Source organism: Macrobrachium rosenbergii, chromosome 3 (genome assembly GCF_040412425.1).
Source record: "Macrobrachium rosenbergii isolate ZJJX-2024 chromosome 3, ASM4041242v1, whole genome shotgun sequence".
Classification (NCBI taxonomy): Eukaryota; Metazoa; Arthropoda; class Malacostraca; order Decapoda; family Palaemonidae; genus Macrobrachium; species Macrobrachium rosenbergii.
This window is the reverse complement of record NC_089743.1, coordinates 1,535,001-1,558,104: the sequence shown is the minus strand read 5'-3', so window position 1 is coordinate 1,558,104 and position 23,104 is coordinate 1,535,001. Positions and strand designations below refer to the sequence as shown.

The 23,104-nt window shown below is 38.3% G+C and overlaps 1 protein-coding gene across 1 annotated transcript in view; it reads right to left on the bottom strand.

The window, feature by feature from the left end:
- The window catches only part of Fpps (Farnesyl pyrophosphate synthase), a 322,613-nt gene that overhangs the window by 64,828 nt on the left and 234,681 nt on the right, over nucleotides 1–23,104 (bottom strand). The window contains exon 8 of the mRNA XM_067126286.1: nucleotides 10,632–10,703. Coding sequence (XP_066982387.1) covers nucleotides 10,632–10,703 — 72 coding nt within the window. The remainder of the gene's footprint in view (nucleotides 1–10,631; nucleotides 10,704–23,104) is intronic.

Sequence of the window (23,104 nt, the reverse complement as noted above, 5' to 3'; positions counted from 1 at the left end):
GAGAGAGAGAGAGAGAGAGAGAGAGAGAGAGAGAGAGAGAGAGAGTGTAAGGTAATTGTTGTGAGTGGTTGGTTGTTGGAGTTCGTTTCTGGCGCTGTCTGTCTGTCTGTCGGGAGTTTTTCGGTTTTGGGAAGTCTTGGGCAGTTGAGGTCCAACCTTGAAAGTGGACGGACAGTTCGAAATTTTTTTGGTCTGGGTTTTTCGTACCAACATTGATGGTGCATGTGGCTCTTCTTTTTTGTTCATTGTTGGTGGAGGGTTTGTTTGCAATTTTGTTTTGTGGTTTTTGTGTGCTGTGATTGGCGACCGTGGACCTTTACCCATCTCCAGCAACCGAAGATCAGGGTGAGTGTTGTTTTGTTTGTGGGTTAGAATTCCGCCACACCCCTGTCAAGGGTTCATTTACGATGTTCTCAGTGGGAGATACTATCCCCACCCCCTGCACGACTAAGGTAGCCCTGCTTACCAGTCAGGCAGGCATTGAGGGCAAGCCCCTTCCACAACTCCGGGAGACAGATCCCACCTCTCTAGTCTTCCCCGGAGATTCTGATTTTTGGAAGGGAGCTCCGGCCACTTTTACGGTGGGTAGGCTCGACCCTGACTGCGCTTCGGCCCTCTTCAGCGAGCAGCTTCCGAAAATCCCGGATTCTCTCCTGAAGGCCTAAGCTGAGACCAAGGGCAGGTTAAGTCGGTCCCTACATTCCCTGACTTTGGCGGAGGCAACTTCGGTTGTCTATAACGAAGAAGCCCTCTTTCAGGTCCTTACTAAATCCCTACTGGCAGGGTTCCAGCAGGACCTATATGATTTCATAGTGGCTCGGATGAACTGCCGGAAACACATCTTTACGGCAGCTTCTATTCGGCACGAGCCCAATAGGCTCATGAAGAGCTCCATCTGGGGGGCTAATCTCTTCCCCCAGGAAGAGGTAGACGCAGTCCTGACGGAAGCTACCAGGGCTAACCAAAGCCTCCGCTCCCGCTGGGGTCTCCCCTACAAGCGGAAGTTAACGGAGTCCGCCGGACCTCATCCCAGACCCGGGAAGAGGTTCAAGAAATTCAAAAGGCCTCCTACCCAGACGGTGCTGCAGGCTGTTCCGGTCTCTCCAGCCGGCCAGCCTTCAACCTCTAAGGCTCAGCCTCAGCCACAGTATGTGCTGGTTCAACCAGCCCAGCACACGCTCGCCTCCCCTACATACGTAACGTCTCCGGCGTTCAATGCTTCATACGAAAGTCATGGGGCATTCCCGGGCATTTAAAAAACGCCAGGGGAAGCAGAGCCAGAGGCTCCTTTAGAGGCAAATCGGCGTCTCGCTCCATCTCCCGAGGGAGAGGAGGCCGAGGTAGCAGAGGAGGCAGATCATCTCCCACCCAGTGAGACTCCTCAGGTAGGCGGGAGGCTGTATCATTTTCGGGACCAATGGACCTTCAGTCCGTGGGCCCACAGCATAGCCTCCAAGGGCCTGGGTTGGAGCTGGAGCAGAGGCCCTCCTCCACTAGTCAGGTTCCATCAATCACCATCCAAAGCCCTCCAGGACTTCATGAAGGACCTACTACAAAAGAGGGCTATAAAGAAAGCGAGGCACTTGAAGTTTCAGGGCAGACTGTTCAGCGTTCCGAAGAAAGGCTCCAGTCAACAAAGGGTAATCCTAGACTTGTTTCGTCTCAATTTATACGTTCAATGCGACAAATTTCACATGCTCACAATCTCGCAGGTTCGGACCCTACTTCCCCGTGGAGCCGTAACCACCTCTATAGATCTTTCAGACGCCCGGTTGCGAGAAGGTTCTCTCCTTAAATGGGGTTCAGACTAGGAAAGCAAGCATACTCGTTCAGTCATGCCATTCGGGCTCAACATAGCCCCCAGAATTTTCACCAAACTGGCAGATACAATAGTTCAACAACTACGGTCTCAAGGGATCATGCTAGCCGCATACCTGGACGATTGGATAATTTGGGCACCCAATGCCAGCGAATGTCGGAAAGCAACAACCATAGTAATCGGTTTTCTGGAATCTCTGGGCTTCCAAATAAACAGGGAGAAGTCCCGCCTAGTTCCAGAGAGCCGCTTTCAGTGGTTGGGAATCCAGTGGGACCTACGCTCACACAAGCTATCTCTTCCGCCAGCCAAGCGGAAAGAAATATCCAAAGCAACCAGGCAATTCCTCATGAACAGGAAAGCTTCCCGTCATACCCAAGAAAGGGTCTTAGGTTCCCTTCAGTTTGCTTCACTAACGGATCTACTCCTGAAAGCCAAACTGAAAGACATAAACAGAGTATGGCGGAGACGTGCCAACATCAGATTCAGAGACAAGGTGTCCCTAATTCCGCAAATACTGAGGAAGAGACTCCGGCCCTGGACAACAGTCAAGTGCTTATCAAAGTCAGTACCGCTCCAGTTCCCCCCTCCGGCATTAGTGATTCACACGGATGCTTCTCTGAGCAGGTGGGGAGGATACTCTCAACACAAAAAAGTGCAGGGAACATGGTCCACTATGTTCCGCCAGTTCCATATCAATGTTCTCGAAGCAATGGCAGTCTTTCTAACCTTAAAGAAACTGCGTCCAACCAGACTAATCCATATAAGGCTGGTCTTGGACAGTCACCATAGTGGTGCATTGTATAAACAGGGAGGTTCCAAGTCGAGCCGGATCAACCAAGTAATGATAGCAATATTCTCCCTAGCAAACAAGCACCAGGGGCATTTGTCAGCTACCCATCTGGTGGGAGTTCAGAATGTCATTGCAGACTCTCTGTCCAGAACAACTCCGCTGGAGTCGGAATGGTCTCTGGACAAAACATCATTCGAGTGGATTTGCAGTCAGGTCCCAGGTCTCCAGGTAGATCTGTTTGCCACAGAAAGCAACCACAAACTTCCTTGTTATGTGGCCCCCAACCTGGACCCTCTGGCTCACTCCACAGATGCGATGTCAATAGATTGGAACAAGTGGCAGAGGATCTACCTGTTTCCTCCAGTAAACTTGTTGATGAAAGTCTTACACAAGCTCAGGACATTCAAAGGTCAGGTGGCTCTGGTAGCGCCCAACTGGCCGAAGAGCAACTGGTTTCCTCTTCTTCTAGAACTGAAGCTCCGGTGCATACAGATACCCAGACCAAAATTGACACAAATAGTACAAACTCGGACTGTGTCAGCTTCCTCAAGAGTCCAAGATGCCCTAGCTTTGTGGATTTCATGAAATTTGCAGCTCAGAAAGATGCTAATATTGATCCCGTTAATACAATGTTCTTAGAATCAGACAAAAGGGAATCTACCCTCAGAGAAATTAGCTCTGTTCCTGAAAGAATCTGAAGCTACAGAAATGACCACGAACCTTGCAATCTCGTTCTTCAGGTCATTGTTCGAAAAAGGTCTTGCCTCTAGTACCATTACTACAGCCAAATCAGCTTTAAGAAATATATTTTTACATGGCTTTAATATTAACTTAACTGATTCTTATTTTTCATAAATTCCTAGAGCATGCGCTCGTTTGAGACCAGCAACCCGTCCACACACGGTTTCCTGGTTCTTAAATGACGTTCTTAAATTAGCATCAGATACTGATAATCAGAATTGTTCATTCTTAAGTCTGTTAAGGAAGACCTTATTCTTAATTAGTTTAGCTTCAGGTGCTAGAATTTCTGAGCTGTCAGCTCTATCTAGAGAACCAAACCATGTTGATTTCCTCCCGTCAGGAGAAGTTCTGTTAGCCCCAGATCTCAAGTTTCTCGCTAAAAATGAAGATCCGTGAGATAGGTGGTCCCCATAAAAGGTTGTCCCCCTTCCACAAGACCTGTCATTGTGCCCAGTCTCTACCTTAAAGGCTTATTTAGACAGAACCTCTAATATAACTTCAGGCCCTCTTTTTGTGAGAGAAAGTGGAGGAACTATTTCTCTGAAGGCCATCAGACAACAAATCTTGTACTTTATTAAACAAGCTACCCCAGATTCAGTTCCTAAGGTCCATGATATCAGGGCGGTGGCCACCTCCACTAATTATTTCCATCATATGAATTTTGACGATCTCAAAAAATATACAGGTTGGAAATCACCTTTTGGTGTTCAAACACCACTACCTCAAATCCCTAGAGGCTCTAAAATTTTCCACAGTGGCGGCAGGAAGCATTGTTCCTTCCTCTGACTGATCTCACTATGCATTCCTAACTGTTCTGTCACTCACTCTCTCGCCTACCTGCCTCGTTTACTCCCCTTACCGTCTTCTCTGGGTCAGGGATGCCTCACAGCCTGTCTCCTGACCGTGTTGCATATTGTCTATTTTTCCTATTTGTTAGTATTTAAGTCAATTATAACCATGTTCTGATGTTCTGTATATCATGTTTACTTTGGGGCATGGTTCCCCCATCTTGTTATTCTCATGTAATTATAGAGATTTTCGGCTTGGGTAATTAAAACTCACTTTTACTAATTGTTTTATTTCTTTCCATCACAGTAGTTTTCCAAGGCCTTCACCAAGCTGGTATGTTTAATTCTCTATTATAATTTCACCGGCTGACATAGGTCAAAGCCCAGAAAAGGGATTTTGACAAAGGAAAAATCTATTTCTGGGGGAAGACCTGTGTCACCCGGTGACCCGCCACTATTCCTTCTTTTCCCCCCCTGGGTAACATACCAAGCTTGGGGGGGTGCTAACCTGGAATGCCAATATAGCGGCTGAGTTGTTGGTAGTCGGGGAGCTGGTGCAGGCGTTGTTACGGCACCTCGCTCTGGGGGATTTTGAGATTGGGAATATCTACAGGGCAGAGGCCTGTGGTAATGACAACACTCACCCTTTCCTATACACGACTCCATTTTATGGAGCTCGCACTGGGGGTAGTAACCCCAGCATTGCATTTAGTTTTTCTCTGGTATGTTTAGCAAAGAATTTACCTAGAAATGTGTGCTAGATGGTAATTTCACCGGGTGACACAGGTCTTCCCCCAGAAATAGATTTTCCCTTTGTCAAAATCCCTTTATTTTACTAAACTTTCTATTCAAATTATCTAATCATCTTCCAATTTGGTGTTTTATTTTTATTAGTTCTGTTAGTTTTTCAGACCACCAAGGGACTTTGTGTTTTATTGGATGACATTTTGATTTTGGTATTGCTTTATCAGCAGCATTTTTAATGAAATCAACAAGAAATTTATTAGTTTCATTATGGTCTTTAAGTATTTAAATGGTGGGATATTTCTAGTGTGGAATTCATATTGCTCCCAATCTGTTTCATAAATGTTATAATGAAGGACATGCTTGGTGGGGCTATTTTGTAATAATGAAATTAATATTAGGAAATGATCACTTGTGTGCAAGTCGTCAACTGTACTGTATTCCAATCCAATCTGTCTATGTTTGCTGTACATAGAGTTAAGTCGATTGAGGAAAATGTTCCATGTTATTTAGAAAAATATGTGCTGATTTCATTATCATTTATGCAGCACACGTTGTATGAATCTATGAATTCTTCTATTTTACTTTCTGCTCTATTTGAGTCTGTACAATTACAGTCCCACATCGGGTTGTGAGCATTAAAATCACCTACTATTAATGTAGGTTCCTTGGCATTATCAAGTAACACTCTAAGTTTGTTAATGTCGCAATTTTTATTAGGCTGGTTGTATAAATTATAAATTACATAATTACATAATTATCGTTTTTTGTTACAATTTTAATACCTGATGTTTGCAAGGTATATTTACCTATTGTTGACACAGTTTTGTTGACATGTTGTAAACATAATATCATTGGTTCGTATTCTTTTAATAATCGTTGTATTCTCCCAGATGTAATCTGGTCAGTAGACCATTTACGTTCCATTGTATAATATAGCTATTGAAAATATTTTGTTATAGCGGTCGAGTTTTACTCTTTTTTTTTTTTTGTATTATCAACATCGATTTTTTCTAATAATTTACTCACGACATTCAATTGTTTTTCTTTATAATATACTAAGTGCTCAATGCACATGCAACCTTTTTCATGGGTACTCAAGTCCATGGTTTCTTTTTTTTTCTATATTTCATAAAATTTCTTATGATGTTTGTTAAACCATCCTTTATGTTTTTGTTGTTATTGCATAATTCAATGAAACAATCATTACATCCACAAGTATTATCATGTATATTTCTTTTTTCATTTGCTCTTGTACCAATTATGGAGATGGAGTAATCTCTTCTTCTTTGACAATCATTGTTATCTATGGTATGGTTCTCTTTCACTTCTTCAGTGTTTTTGACATTTGCCTTCATAGGTTTTACTATTATTTTAGGAGATAAAGGTATATTCATAGCTTGTTTTTGTTTTTGTTCCTTCTTCACCTACTTTATCTTTGGTTCAATCGATGTTACTGTAATAATAGTTGGTTTCTTCATTTTTGGTGGTGTTCTCTCCAAAGACCTTTTTTATCTTTAATTTCCAGTCCACCACAACCCTCCTCTGTTACTTCCATAGTAGCATCCTCCTGTTTTTCTATTTGCATTAATATTTCAAATGCACTAGATAAAATATTTTCCATCTCATTTGTACCTGTTTCTTTATTCTTTATCATTTTAGTTTTTATTTCTAAATTATTAATTTCTTCTTGAGATTTACTATCCTGTGCTCTGTTACTTCTATCTGTTTGCCTTTTTGTTTCATTATTTGCTCCTGTTACTGAAGAAAATGTATGTTTCTTAGACGGATCTTGAATTCCTCTCACTTTTAAGTTCCAACTTAGCCTCTTTTATAGACATCCCTGTCCTTTCCTGTAGTATTTTCAATTCCGTATTGTATATGTAATACATTCATTCTTTGGATCTTGCACGATGATTCTGCCCACAGTTTGCACACTTACGTTCACTGCGCTTCCACTGTGTGGTATGTTCAGTAAATCCACAATAAGCATATACCGGTTCATTATGACAATTTTTCTTTGTGTGCCCATACTTACTGCAATGTTGACACAGCAGTGGCTTTGGGACACATGGTCTTAACTTTCTATTTGGGCCTAAAATTTTTATTTTTTGAGGTAGATCTTCACTCTCAAATTTTATTTTTGCTATTTTTAATATTTCTTTATTGCTATTTTTACTTGGTACAACATATATCTCACAATCTTGGACCTTGGGGTATCTTTTTTTGAGAGAGTCTAATAGCATTTTCTTATCGACTGGTTCGTTGTTATTTTCAGAAGTACAACGGTGCCCTGAATGCTGTTCATAGTATGATGTTTTTTCACTTTTACGTTAACATTGTCTAAATTTTTCAAAGACAAATAATCTTCAGACTGACTTTTTGTTGTGGTTTCTATAGGCCAAGTTTTCTCCTTTGCTTGTCTGAACAACATATCTGTCGTTGGATGTCTATCTAATAAATATTTTTTTTATTTTAAAGCTGAAATATTTTAGTCAGCTTCCATGGTTAGAAACCTTGACCTCATTCCACTCCCAAAGAGAGAGTCGAAGCGAGTCAAGGTTGGGTCATGTCGGTATTTACTCTTTTTGGGAGTTTTATAAGGTATTAGAGTTTTAATACCACCCTGATTTTGATTATTTGGATTATCCAGAGAATTGTCCATTTCCATGCTAGAAGATTTGCTCTGTACTGGAGCAGCAGTCGTCAACTGTGCCGAAACAATACCATCAAAGGGCCCAGGGGTACTCGAATCCTTAGACTGACTAATCATCAAGATTGGAGAGAGAAAAAAAAACTTGAAAACCTTAAAAAGATATCATCAGCCTTTCATGGAATGTATTCTTCCACCAATGGCACCAGTGATAACCGACTCCCAAATGTCCACCCCCTACCCTACCCCACAGGGAATGGCACAACATGACTAGAGTGGCCCAAGTGTAAGCCGAACCCACTTGCTAGGACTGACAGTATTACAAGGACACAATCATCCCCACTCTAATTATGTTACGGGCAAACCGGATAGAATGCCGGGAGTCCTATCCCCAGAACCAGACGCCCCTGGAATCTATGGTCCAGCCCTACAGAATAGTTCTGCCTTTGAGATCATTCTGATGTCTCTCAGGTCCAAACATTATCTGGTAGTTGATGGTTCCCACTATTTAGCTTCGGATATAAACCCAGTCCCAGCTGTGATATCTTTTCCTATTTATCAGGTCCAACAAATTTTACAAAAAGGGGAAAATTCCACAAAATTTGTCCAAATAAATATATAATAACATATAAGACTCTTGGACTCAAACCCACGAACAAATTCCTGGGGTTCAAGAGCCCACTAACCACGTCAAGGTGGTCCCACATTGAGGGGGTGAGGAAATTACTTATGCCCTAAGATGTTGTCTAAGACACAGAACAGAGATTATATTGAAAAATATTATTCTTTTATTAATTTTGAATGCCGATTGCACCTAATGATGCAAAGATGCAGACTAACTTTAACAGCAGATAGTTTAACCAGACCACTGAGCTGGCTATCAGTTCTCATAGGGTTGGTTCATCCCACATAGTTATAACAGTAGATAAGATTCATCCCAAATAGTTTTAACAGTAGATAAGATTCATCCCCAATAGTTATAACAGTAGAAAAGATTCGTCCCAAATAGTTATAACAGTAGATAAGATTCGACCCAAATAGTTATAACAGTAGATAAGATTCACCCCATATAGTTATAACAGTAGATAAGATTCATCCCAAACAGTTATAACAATGGATAAGATTCATCGCACATAGTTATAACAGTAGGTAAGATTCATCCCCAATAGTTATAACAGTAAATAAGATTCGTCCCAAATAGTTATAACAGCATATAAGATTCACCCCAAATAGTTATAAGTTAACCCTTAAACACCGAGCCTCTATTTACAAAAGTGTCTGTCGTATGCCGGCGGCGTTTGGGAGTTAGCGCCGAAGTGGAAAAAAATTTTTTTTCAAAAAATCACAGCACGCTTAGTTTTAAGATTAAGAGTTCATTTTTGGCTCCTTTTTTTTTTGTCATTGCCTGAAATTTAGTATGCAACCATCAGAAATGAAAAAAAATATCATTATATTATAAATATTGGAATATATGACAGCATAAAAAAAAATTTCATATATAATTGTATACAAATCGCACTATGAGCAAAACGGTTAAAACTAATGAGTTATTTTTTTTGTTGTATTGTACACTAAATTGCAATGATTTTGGTATATAACAAATTGTAAAACGATCAACGCAACACAGAGAAAATATCACAAAATGATGCATGAATTCGTAACGTGCGGAAGTAAAAACAAGTTTTTTTCTAAAATTCACCATAAATCGAAATATTGTGCTAAAGACTTCCCGTTTGTTGCAAAATGAAGGTAATTGATTGAATATTACTAGACTGTAAGTGTTTTAGCTTACAATTGCAGTTTTCGACCATTTCGGTCGAGTTAAAGTTGACCGTGATTTATATGAAAATATTTCAAAACTGATAAAAGCTACAACTATGAGTTATTTTTTGTTGTATTCTACATGATATTGCGCACATTTTCATGTATAACACTTTATGTAAGGCCTAATATAAAATGGTGCAAACATTACGACAAAATGACTAAAGAAATTCTGAGATTTTCAACAGAGTTACCGCGAGCGGACGTAAGGAAAAAGTTTTTCCAAAAATTCACCATAAATCGAAATATTGTTCTAGAGACTTCCCGTTTGTTGCAAAATGAAGGTAAATGATTGAATATTACTAGAATGTAAGAGTTTTAGCTTACAATTGCGTTTTTCGATCATTTCGGTCGAGTCAAAGTTGACCAAAGGTTGAAATTTTGGCACTTATCGTGATTTATATGAAAATATTTCAAAACTGATAAAAGCTACAACCATGGGTTGTTTTTTGTTGTATTTTACATGAAATTGCGCACATTTTCATATATAAAACTTTATGTAACGGCTAATATGAAACGGTGCAAAAATTACGACAAAGTGACGAAAGAATTTCTGAGATTTTCGGCCGGGTTACCGAGCGGACATAAGGAAAAAGTTTTTTCCAAAAATTCACGATAAATCGAAATATTGTGCTAGACTTCCAATCTGTTGCAAAATGAAGGTAAATGACTGAATATTACTAGAATGTAAGAGTTTTAGCTTACAATTGCGTTTTTCGACCATTTCGGTCGAGTCAAAGTTGACCGAAGGTTGAAATTTTAGCACTTATCGTGATTTATATGAAAATATTTCAAAACTTATAAAAGCTACAACCATGGATTGTTTGTTGTTGTATTCTACCTGAAATTGCGCACATTTTCATATATAAAACTTTATGTAATGGCTAATATAAAACAGTGCAAAAATTATGACAAAGTGACGAAAGACTTTCTGAGATGCGTCGCTGATGCTCTGTAGTGCGAGAAGAAAGAAATTCACGCATGCGCGGCTCGGTAACACTTGTAAACAAAACAACAGCGTGATCCGTGAACTCCCAGCATCCCTCAAGGCGCGTGATTTAAAACCTTGATAAAACTGAAGGCCTATAACTATTTTTCCGCGAATATTTAAAAAAAACTTTTTGTAGTCGACGTACAGTACGTCCGCTCGGCACCTGACGGACAATTTTAGTCGACGTATGATACGTCCAGTCGGCGTTTAAGGGTTAAAGAGCTTGCTATTCATATGAAATAACAAAGGATCACCAACATACAATAAATCAATGAAATATGTACCTGGAAAAATTGTCCCATTTCAACTAAAATGGTGCGCGCTTGTCTGTGCAGCTCTCTATCTGTGATACCAGCCTGAAACAAAATATGCCATTAATATCAGAACATTTAGTTTCTATGTGAAATTATAATACATTTGCAGATTTTAGAATAACATGCAGGGGCACTAGCACTAAAAACAAAAAACTAAAAACACTGAGAGGAGAAATTTAAGTGCATTATTCTAAACAACATTATAGAGAGCACCATCAATACCATCTAGTGAACAATGTTGATGTCAAACATTAACTAAGGAGGAGACTACTACTTTCTTCTAACAGAAAATAATTCATAAACATCAAACTACTCTTGATTATTTTTTATTATTATTAAAATAGTTTAACCAAACCATTGAGCTGACTATCAGCTCTCATAGGGCTGGCCCGAAGGATTAGAATGAAATACCAGGTCTAGGCCAGAAGGCACGCACTGGGACTAATGATGAATGAAAAATGAAATTTTAAAGATAAATGTGCAAAAAGGCATATGTTTCTACACTAGAACACACATACACATTAAATACATTTACTCAAGTTTCCATTTGCACAATAAAAAATGAAAAAATTAACAAAACTAAATAATAATAGTCAGAATTTAAGATTTTTAAAATTTGGATTTTTTTATTTATTGCCCCGTGAGTTATTGTATTTTCATATATCACTTTTCATATTTTATCAGTTAATTTACATTTCTTCATGAATACTAAAATTCAACCTATTGAAAAATGCTGCGGACTGACAAAATTTCATCAACTGACCTGTTTCCTACAGTTGATAACTGATGTTGGTTATATTTTGGACATTCACATAGTATTAAAGTAGTTTAACCACACCACTGAGCTGACTTTCAGCTCTTATAGGGCTGGCCCGAAGGATTAGGATAAAATACCACATAGGCTCATGTTCTCACACTGTGACACGTACACACAATAAATACACGTACTCATGCTTTCACACTAAAAAGGCATATTAAAATTCATAATACGTTTAATAAATATCTAGAAAAAATTTAAATTTAAATTTAAATTCAACGAATAATATGTTTTCGTGCTTTTATTACTTACTTATTTTTACATTTATCTATTAAACCACAGCTCCTCATGAACAACAAAATCGGAACGACTGAAAATGTAAAAGATTCTGAAAAAATTTCATTTATTGACTTATTCCCAAAAGTTGACAGTCGTTGTTGGTCATACTTTGGACACTCACATAACACATGTCTGACCGTTATTATCACCTTGTACTTTGAGCACTCGGGAGCCAGGCCACATGGGCTGCTCATTAAGTGCCCATGTGTCAGACGATTATGGCCTATTCTGAGACGTTAGAATTACTTGTGCGTGTCCTTTCTCTCTGATATGATTAACTCGATTTTTTAACATCAGGTTTTATTTGTTTCAATTTATCACTTTCAGGTTCTTCATCCCATATATATTGCCATTTATTTATGATACCCATTTTTATGTGTGCTTCTTTGGCTGCTTTGTCTGCATCTTCATTTCCTTTGATCCCTACATGGGCAGGGATCCAACATATTTCTAAATTTTTTCCATTATTATATAAGTTACTGATATAATTTAATTTTTTGTACTACATTATTTTTGGATTTGTGACTGAATAGCTTCTATAGCGCTTCTCGAGTCACTAAAAATCACAAAATTACTGAATCGTGTTTCTTTATTTTTATGGCTGATGCAATTCCATACAATTCTGCTGTAAATACCGAAGCATTATTAGGTAAAGAGAACTGATAAGTTTTGTCTTGGGACACTGAAGCATATCCCACTCCGTGTTCTGATTTAGATCCATCTGTATGTATTGCATAATGTGGACCTTTTCGGCTTATATGCTCTATTATATGTTGTTTATGGTGTTCTGGTGTACATGAGTTACTTTTTGATAAATACTTGGTGTGCAAATTCTCATTTTATTCACTGTCCAGGGAGGAGGTGATTTTACTATGAAAGGCACTTGTATATTTTATTCAACGACTCAAACAATCTTCTCTGTCTAACTGGGAAAGGTGGTGGATGATTATTTATAACTACATCTCTTAATTCAAATAATTTTTTGGTTGGAGAATCACTTGCCTGAATTCTTAGAGCACTTGACATTGTTACTAGGTCTCTATGGAGAGAGAGAGGCAGCTCACCACATTTAACTTGTAAAGATGATTTTGGTGATGATCTAAAGGCTCCCGAGCATATTTTAAGGCCTTCATTGTGAACATGGTCTAACATTTTCAGCGCTGTGTCCGATGCTGAGCAATATACTTCGCTTCCATAATCAATGATGGACAGAACTGTTGCTTTATACAGTACAGTAAGGGTATGTCTATCGGCTCCCCAAGTAGTGTTCAATAGTTTTCTACTTGGATTTAATGCTCTTTTACATTTAGATTTTACGTATGCTATGTGGGCTTTTCAGTTCAATTGAGTATCGAATACTAATCCCAAAAATTTTGCTGTTTAAGTCCTCAGTTATCGGCGCGGGTTCTGTTCTGGGGGTGTGATGTTAATCGAAAATCGCCACTAACCGAAAATCGGCGATTTCCGGCGCTTTTTCGGCGATTTTCGGGCTTATCGGCGCCGTAAAGTGCCGATTTTCAGTTATAGGCGCCTCTGTTAGGTATGTATTGGTGCTAATACCCAATCATCGGCGCCGATAAGCAGAAATCGGCGATTTTCGGCGCTGAAAATTGCCTATTTTCGTCGCTAGACAAGCGCCATAAAACCGGATCACCATTAACCGAGCCCGCCGTTAACCGGGGACTGCCTGTACTTTGGTTTTTTATTTTTAAGTCTATTTCTTCACCTTTTTTCCACTTTTTATTTTTATAAAACATGATTGCTTGAGTTTTATTTATGGAAAATTTAAAGCCTACAGATAAGGCCCATTCATCTGTTTTTACTATGCTTTTATTAATGATTCGTTCTGCACGTTTTATTCGGGATGCTGAATAATATATGGCAAAATCATCCATGTACAGTTACTTTTAATGCCAATAAGTAGATTATTACTGATATCATTAATTGCAAAAGTAACACTGAGGACGCTTCCTTATGGAACACCATTTTCAAGTGGAAATGTTCTAGACAGATCATCATCAATTCTCACCTGAAAATTGCGGTTTGTCAAAAAGTTCTGTATAAACCTAGGTAAATGTCCACGGATGTTGTTGTTTTGTAAAGTTTTTAATATAGCATACCGCCATGTAGTATCGTATGCTTTTTCAGTGTCAAAAACGACAGCTACAGTAATTTGTTTTCGTTCAAAACCTCTACGTATATGGTCTTCTAAGTTACAGAGAGAATCCAATGTAGATCTGTTACACTGTGACCCAAACTGAGTGGGAGTTAGTTTTATTTTCTCGAATGTGCCATGTTAGTCGAGCATTTACCATTTTCTCTAACAATTTGCATACGCAGCTTGTTAAAGAAATTGGTCTGTAATTATTTACATTACTGGGATCCTTTCCAGGTTTGGGGATGGGAATTATTATAGCTTTACGCCATTCATCTGGAAATAAAATTTTGAAGCCATAAATGATTATAAAACTCTAATAAGTATGACTTTGCCAAAGGTGCTAAGTGGCAGATCATCTCAAAACAAATATTGTCACCTCTAGGAGCAGATTTATTGCTGTTCGAGAGAGCATATTCCAACTCTGACATACTAAATTTTCTATTATAATATATATCTTCTATTGTTTCAAAATTTATTGTTATTAATTCTATTTTATTTTTTTTTGTGCGGAAGTGTTCATCTAAATTCTTATCACTACTTACATTTGCTAAACTTTCTCCCATTATATTACTTATTTCTTTTGGATCAAGTGTTCTTTTCCCATCTTTTAATATGGCATGTCTAGGTGGTTTGACATGGGTACCATTTATTTTCCTGAATTTTTCCCATATTTTTTTCTATGGGAGTATTATTAGAGAGATCTAATATGTATTTCCTCCATGAAATGATTCTTCCTTGAATTACTTCTTTTTTAAATTTTGCAGATATTTTGTTGTATACAGGTTTTAATGTATCAATTTCTAGTAATACTACAGTCATTTTTTGTAAAGTTCTTTCTAATATTGGTATTTTTTTTATTTATTTTGTTGAACTTTCTATTCAAATTATCTAATCGTCTCCCTATTGAGTGTTTTATATTTATTAATTCTGTTAACTCACCAGACCACCAGGGAACTTTGCGTTTTGTTGCATGGGGTTTTGACTTTGATATTGCTTTATCAGCAGCATTTTTAATGAAATCAACAAGAAATTTATTGGTTTCATTATGGTCTTTTAAATATTCAAATTGTGGGATATTTCTAGTGTGCATTTCATATCGCTCCCAATCTGCTTTTTAAACGTTATAGTGAGGGACATGTTTTGCAGGATTATTTTGCAATAAGGAAATTAATATTGGGAAATGATCACTGGTGTGCAAGTTGTCAACTGTATTCCAATCCAATCTGTCAACTATGCTTGTTGTACATAAAGTTAAGTCTACTGAGGAAAATGTTCCATGTGCTTCTGAAAAATATGTGCTAATTTCGTCATCATTTATACAACACATTCGTTGGAATCCATGAACTCTTCTATTTAACTATCTGTTCTATTTGAGTTTGTAAAATGACAGTCCCATATTGGGTTGTGAGCGTTAAAATCACCTACTATTATTGTAGGTTCCTTGGTATTATTAAGTAAATCTTTAAGTTTATCAATGTCGTAATTTTTATTAGGTTGGTTGTACAAGTTATAAATTATGTAATTATCGTTTTTTATTCGTATTTTAACACTTGATATTTGCAAGTCAGTAAAATTTACAGGTACTCTGTCATAACATACTTTGTTATGTACATATACAGCAGTACCTAAATTTCCTTCTTCTCTAGATGCAGATACTAAGGTATATTTACCTATTGTTGATATTGTTTTGTTGACATGTTGTAAACATATTATCATTGGCTCATATTCCTTTAGTAATCGTTGTATTTCTCCCAAATGTAATCTGGTCTGTAGACCATTTACATTCCACTGTATAACAGAATTATTGAAAGTATAAAGTTAGTGTGTTCAATTGTTATTTTCTTTTTGTGGATTGTCAATTTGCATTTTTTCTAAAATCCTATTTACAATATTTATTTGTTTTTCTTTATAAGACATTATGTGTCCAATGCACATACAGCCCTCTTCGTGAGTGTCTAAACTAGTAGTTTCTTTATTTCTGTATCTTATACAATTTCGTATAGTGTTTGTTAAACTGTCCTTTGTTATGCTTTTGTTTCTGTTGCACAGTTCAATGAAACATTCATTACATCCACATGTGTTTTCATGTGTCGTTTTTTCATTTACTCTTGCTGCAGCTATTGTTGGTGATGGAGTAATCTCTTCTCCCATCACATAATCATTCTTGTCAATGGTTTGTTCCTCTACTATTTCTCTGATGTTTTGGGTATCTGTTTCCACTGGTTTTATTATTAATTTAGGAGACAAAGGTATTTTCTTATTTTTTGGTTTATGTTCTTTCTTTGGGTCTCCTGCCTTTATTTCAATTTATGTATCTCTAATAATAGTTGGTTTTTTGTTGGTCTTGGTGGAGTTCTCTCTAAAGGCCTCTTTTTTTCTTTAGTTTCTATTTCATCATAATCTTCTAATATTTCTGTGGTGCTTGTATTGTCTTCTAGTGATTCCATTTCTCTTAATATCTCAAATGAATTTGAGGAAAGATTTGTATACATTTCTTGGTCCTTTGCTATATTAGTTTCTTCTTGCAAAGTGGTTACCGGGTATTTTTCTTTGAGACTGATCTATCAGGGTTTTGTTACTCTTATTTATTTCTATTTTTGTTTCTTTGTTTGATCTTATTACTGCAGAAAAAGTTCGTTTCTTAGCGGGATCATGCATTCCTTTAACCTTTAATTCTAATTTGGCCTCTTTTATAGGCATTCCTGTCCTTTCCTGAAGTAATTTCAATTCTGTATTGTATATATAATAAATACACTTAGATCTTGCATGGTGATTTTGTCCACAGTTCACGCATTTTGGTTCACCACACCTTCACTGTGTGGCATGTTTGTCAGATCCACAGTATGCACATACAGATGTATTATGGCAATTTTTCCTTATATGTCCATACATACTACAGTTTTGGCACTGCAGTGTTTTTGGAACATACAGTCTCAGTTCTCTGCTTTGGCCAAAGATTTTAATATTTAAGGGTAATTCATGGCCTTCAAATTTTATCTTTGCTATTCTTAGTGCTTTTTCATTACTCCGTCTACTAGCTATGTTGTATATTCCACAATCTTGTACATTGTTGTACCTTTTTTTAAGGGAATCTAGCAATATCTTCTTTTCTATTGGTTCATCATTATCAGGGAGTACTATGGTACCCTGTACACTGTTCACATTGTCATGTTTTTTAATATGTACTTTTACATTGTCAATATTTTTTATATTTAAGTAATTTTCTGAATGATTTCTTGTTGTCGTATCTATCAACCACATCTGTTCTTTTATTTGTCTGAATGACATTTCAGTAGTTGAATGTCGATTCAATAGGTAGTTTTCGAATTTCAATGCCGATATTTTTTTCTCCGTTTCCAAGGTCAGGAATCTTGACCAACTTCCACTCCCAAAGAGGGAGTCGAAGTGGGTCAAGGTTGGGTCAAGATTTTTTTTTTTTTTTTTTTTTATTGGAGCATAGGGCTCCAGCGTAATTACATTTGTATTTTTTCCTGATTTTTCCAGAAAGAGGTCAGAGGAGGTTCCTGCAGTTGTCAACTGTGCCGAATCACTACCATCAAAGGGTCCAGGGGTACTTAAATCTTTCACACAACTTAGCATTAAGATTGAAGTAAATAATAATAAAAAAATAATAAAATAAATAAATAAATAAACCTGAAAACTTTAAAAAGATATCATCAGCCTTTCATGGGGTTTATTTTTCTGCCAATGGCACAAGTGAGAACTGACTCCCAAATGTCCGCGTCCCTACCCTACCCCATAGGGGATGGCACAACATGATTAGAGTGGCCCAAGTGTAAGCCAAACACGCTTGCTAGGACTGAGAGTATTTCAAGAATACAATCATCCCCACCCTAATTATGTTATGGGCAAACCGGATAGAATGCCGAGAGTCCTATCCCTAGAACCTGACCCCCCTGGAATCTGTGGTCCAGCCCTAAAGGATAGTTCCGCTTGATATCTCTCAGGTCCAAAGATTATCGGGCAGTTGATGGTCCTACCACAGTTCCCACTATTTAGCTTCGGATATAAACCCATTCCCAGCTATGATATCTTTTCCTCTTTATCAGGTCCAACAAATTTTAGTAACAGTGGAAAATTCCACAGAATTTAATCCAAACCAATATATAATGGCATGTGGGACTCTTGGACTTAAACCCAGGAGCAGATTCCTGGGGTTCAAGAGCCCCCTCACCACGTCAAGGTGGTCCCAAAACGAGGGGGCCAAGAAAGCAAAGAAAAGATACCTATAAATAACCAGACCCCGAACACAACAAAAAAAAAAAAAATTCAACAACCCGAGTCATGAAACTCTACGGCAGCCTTTTTGCACATTTAACATAAATGACCTCAGCATTGCCAAAATTCTAACAAGTAATTACGACGAACAACCGCCCTTGTGCAGAAAGGAAAACAAAACAGACCGAAATTAGACAAATCAAAATCTATTAAACTCCACAGACAAGCGTCCTCCCTGTTCAAAATCCCCAAATTATGTTTCTAGGAAACCCGCAAATGAAAATAAAAAATAGAATAAAAGTACATACGAAAAAGAGGAAAAAAAAAAAGAAATGAACCCACAAATTCCCCCTCAACCTGTCCTCTTCATTTTAGATATAAGTGTCAACCTGAACAATCCCATTTCTTCATCTCGAACAACAAACCTATTCCGTTTCTTTATTTCCACAAGCCAAAATGGACCCTCAAACTTAGGCCCCAATTTATAATTCAACTGATTCCTGACATTCATCTTCACAAAAACCCTGTCACCGAAAGCAACTTTAACATTATCTGGCTTTGAATTGCTCCTGTCATCCATTTCCTGTGACTTCAACTCAAGATTCCTAGCAAGGCGCGCATCTCTCTCCTTAGCAGTAGAGACCAACAATCTAACCACATCATCACAACGAGATGGAATGGATAACAAATCAAATGCACCTCGTGCTGGATAACCAAAGACTGCCCCAGCTGGAGACATTGCAATAGTATCCCTAACCACAGTATTAATGCTGTGCCGAACCTGTGCTATATACCGATCCCAATTCATATCAATGCCCCCTACAGTGATTCTGAAAGCATCAATTACCTTCCTATTGGCCCACCCACATAACCCACTGGCTTCTGGCCTATATGGAATAATAGTTACTTTCCTAACTCCCATAACCTCTGCAAGACACTCTAGCATCTTATTTATAAATCCTCTCCCATTATCTGCAATAAGTACCTCATGAATCCCATAACGACAAATATACCCAACGAAAAATGCAATCGCAACTTCTTCCGCCATCTTATGCTTCAGAGGGAAAATCTCTACAAACCTAATTAATTCATCTACAATAACCAACAAATGTCTGTGCCCATAACCAGACTCACAGAAACTGGAAAGTATGTCCTTATGGACACGCTGAAAGGGTCTACTGGGGATAGGATATGAACCCAATTTACACAAAGTAACCCTCGCTGGCTTGCATGCATTGTAAACTGAACATCCCCTCACAAAATCATCCATTCATGTGAGCATGTTCTTTCAAACAAACTTCCCCCGTACATGATATGTCTTCTCAATACCCAAATGTGGACTAACAAACCTACAATGAACAATATCCAAAACCATATGTACTAGGATCTTTGGGACAACTATGTTGTATCTCCTTTATCCTCACTACTCCTCAGCTTATAATTAATTTTCCTAACTAACAAATTACCCTCTAACCCTAGACCTTCAAAAGGCAACCTATAACCCTTTCTAACCAATTCCACTCTAAGAAACGCCTTTGCGTCTGCCAAAATTTCATCCTCGTCCTGTTTAGCCTCCACTAAACTAATAGCCCAGTCTATACAATCCCCTGATACATAACAAACACGGGACCCATCTGAACCATAAAAACTCCTACTAAGGGCATCAGCTACAACATTATGTCTAGATTCTATATACCTAAACTTGGCATCAAAATCCCTAACTGTCAAAAACCACCTAGCTCTCTTAGGAGAAAGATCTGGCTTATTAAAAGAAGCCAACAACGGCTTATGATCTGTAAGAACCTCAACTTTGTTGCCCAACAATAATGTCTTAAAATGAACCAAACTAGACACTATCGCGAACGCCTCTTTGTCTGTCGTGCACATAGACATCTCATTACTCTCTGGTGTCTTAAACCGTAGAATGCGATAGGATGCAATTTACCTTCAAATTTCTGCATAAGGCAAGCTCCTATGCCCTTGTGACTGGCATCTGTCACCAACATGAAAGGTTGCTCGAAATCTGGAAACTTCAGCACCGGGGGACTCATACAAGCTTCTTTAATTTTCTGAAAGGCCAACTGTTGCCTCTCACCCCACATAAACTGCACATCATCCCTTAACACATATGTCACAGGAGACGATAGGGTAGAAAAACCTTTCACAAATCTCCAGAAAAATCCCGCCATGCCCAAGAAAGAACAAATCTGCATCTTAATTTTAGGAGTAGGAAAATCCACGATTGCCCTAACCTCATCCCAATTTACTCCGACACCTTCCTTAGAAATAACATGACCCAAATATACTATCTGCTTCTTCAAGAAATCACACTTGGCTAATTTAATTTTTAAACCCACTAACCTACGGCCCCTAAGAACCTCCCTAAGTACCTCTAAATGTTCCTCTACAGAATTACAGTAGTGACAAGATAACGTCCACACAGACGTAGATGGACTTCCCAAACAATCCATGCAAAACTGTATTTACTAATCTTGTAAAAGTCATAGGGCTACCTGACAAACCAAACGGCAACCGTGTAAACTCATAATGTCCCTTCGCCAAAGAAAAGCAGTATAGCGGTCCAGGATTGACTTATCATTCAACTTACGAAAATCAACACACACGTACTGTGCCATCCTTCTTAGGCCCTGCTACTGCTAACAATGGAAAATTAAAAGGTGAGGAACTGGGCCTAATTACGCCTTCCTCTTCCCACTTATTGACCTCTTGCTCTACCTGTTCCCCAATCTTAACAGGAATCCTATATGAAGGGACAAAAATTGGCTTAGTCTCATCCTCCAAATGAACCTTATGTTCTAATACATTAGTTAACCCCAACTTATCCCCTTTAACAGTAACAATATCTGCAAACTCAGCTAAAACATTTTCTACCCCTTCTATATACTCTTTATAATCAGCATTAGCTAAATGATCCCTATAAACCTGTCTCCTAACCTGTAATTCTGCCTCTAAAAATTCATTATTGTCCCCTACAATAGCAACTGAATTATTGTCATCAACCCAATCTTCAAAATCTACCTCATATGTATCCTTCTGATATCTTCAAACTGAATTGTTACAGTTTAGTAATTCTACCCAAGTAACCCCTGTACTGGACACATTGCTTATAGAAACTGTGCTCACTACCCCCTTGAGCTTCTCGCTACACTCACTAACACACACACCTGTCTAGGCATTTTCACATCTTTCCCTCGGACTTTCACCAGAGCAACCATACCTGGGCCCAAAACCACATCTTCTGATAAAATACCTTTATAACACTTCTTACCCTCAGAAACATATTCAATATCAACCAGGAAACCATTATCATCACCCAATCCCTTTAATCTCATCAATATCCTAGTACGGGACAAAAAAACCAGGTACCCCTACAGTTATACTGTCTAACCCCGCATGAACCAAGATTTTGTTTCACCAGCATGCTGGATGACCTAATAACAATGCATTCCCCAAAGCAGCCCCTCGTAAAACCAAAAATGGCTCTATAAAAGCTTTACTTCCCAAGGACAAATAAATGTCCATGCAACCCAAAACACTCAATCTATTTGCTTAAACATCACATACTGTCTCTTTAGTAGGCCTCAAACAGCGATCGGAAAACATTGATCGATATAAATCATAATTCATAGATTAACAGATGCACCAGTATCAATAAATACAGAGACATCGACACCATGCACAGACCCTTTCATTATTGGCTTCGGCTCTAAGGGCTCAGCCAGAAGTCCTATATCACAAGAAACACCATCTCCTTTTCCCCTTATGTTGTTCGGCCCCCCCAAAATTTTGCCAGTCCCTAGAAACTCTCGAAAAAAACCCTCGAGGAGTTCTTCTATTAGAAATGTCAGAACCCTGAGGCGCACTCCTAAATTCGTCCCGTTTAAGAACCAGACAAAACCACCAACCATACTCTGAAACTTGCAGACACCACAGTATATCACCTTGCAAACCTTTTTGGTGTGACCCTGCCTATTACACTTAAAAGCAATGGACCTGTGACACTGAACCCATAGAACCCCTACTATCCTCTGTCTTGGCACACAACCTTGTAGAAGGGAAACTAGAATCATCCTGTGGCAGGTGCATTGAAATAGCTCCGGAAGCCTTCGGCATCCCATTTATGAAAGGGCTATCCACAGCAGGACATTTCGACAAGTATTTGCGAACCTGCAAGAAAAGCAAGGCTTAATCAGACCCCTTTTCTATTCTTTCAAAATTATCTACTATGGCATCAGAAGCACCACTGAGCATCCATGCGAATTGAAGCAATTTCTCTAGGTCATCCACAGAAATACTGTTTTCCTTTATCCAACTGGACGCTCTTAATTTCTTTGAAAAATCTCTCGCAGCATCAAAGCACCTGGCACTAAACCTAACCAAAGAATCCTGGCCTTATGAATCTTAAAGAGCGACCTAAGGTCTCAAACTGCATCTCCAGCTTCAGCCATCCCATATGCTGTCCTCAGAAACTTCTTGAGATAGTCCCATGTCTTACAATCTCCAAATTGATGACTCTGACAATGTTGTCCTATGTCCCCTTTATCTAAACTGAGGAATCATTTTGCTTCATTCAAAGCCTCTACCCCATCCGTAATTGTCTTGGCGACCAGGTAATTTGACACACCCTCAATAAAAATTTCGAGAGGGACCGGAAGAACCCCGTCAACCAACCCCGGGAATGGCTGAACCCCCGAGGTGACCAATGTAAACTTGTGAAAGAGAGTTACCTTATCTCTATCACCGGCACCCTCCACCATATTGTCGGGATTAATAAAACTCCAAGTCCCAACAACATGACCCGATCTTAACTTCATACACTAACCGAAATTCCAAAAGAAAATCTTTGTGAAGACAAATGGGAAATTCTCCAAGAAAAAAAATAAAAAGAGAAGGGCAAAATAAAAACAAGACTAAGAAATGTTTACCCAA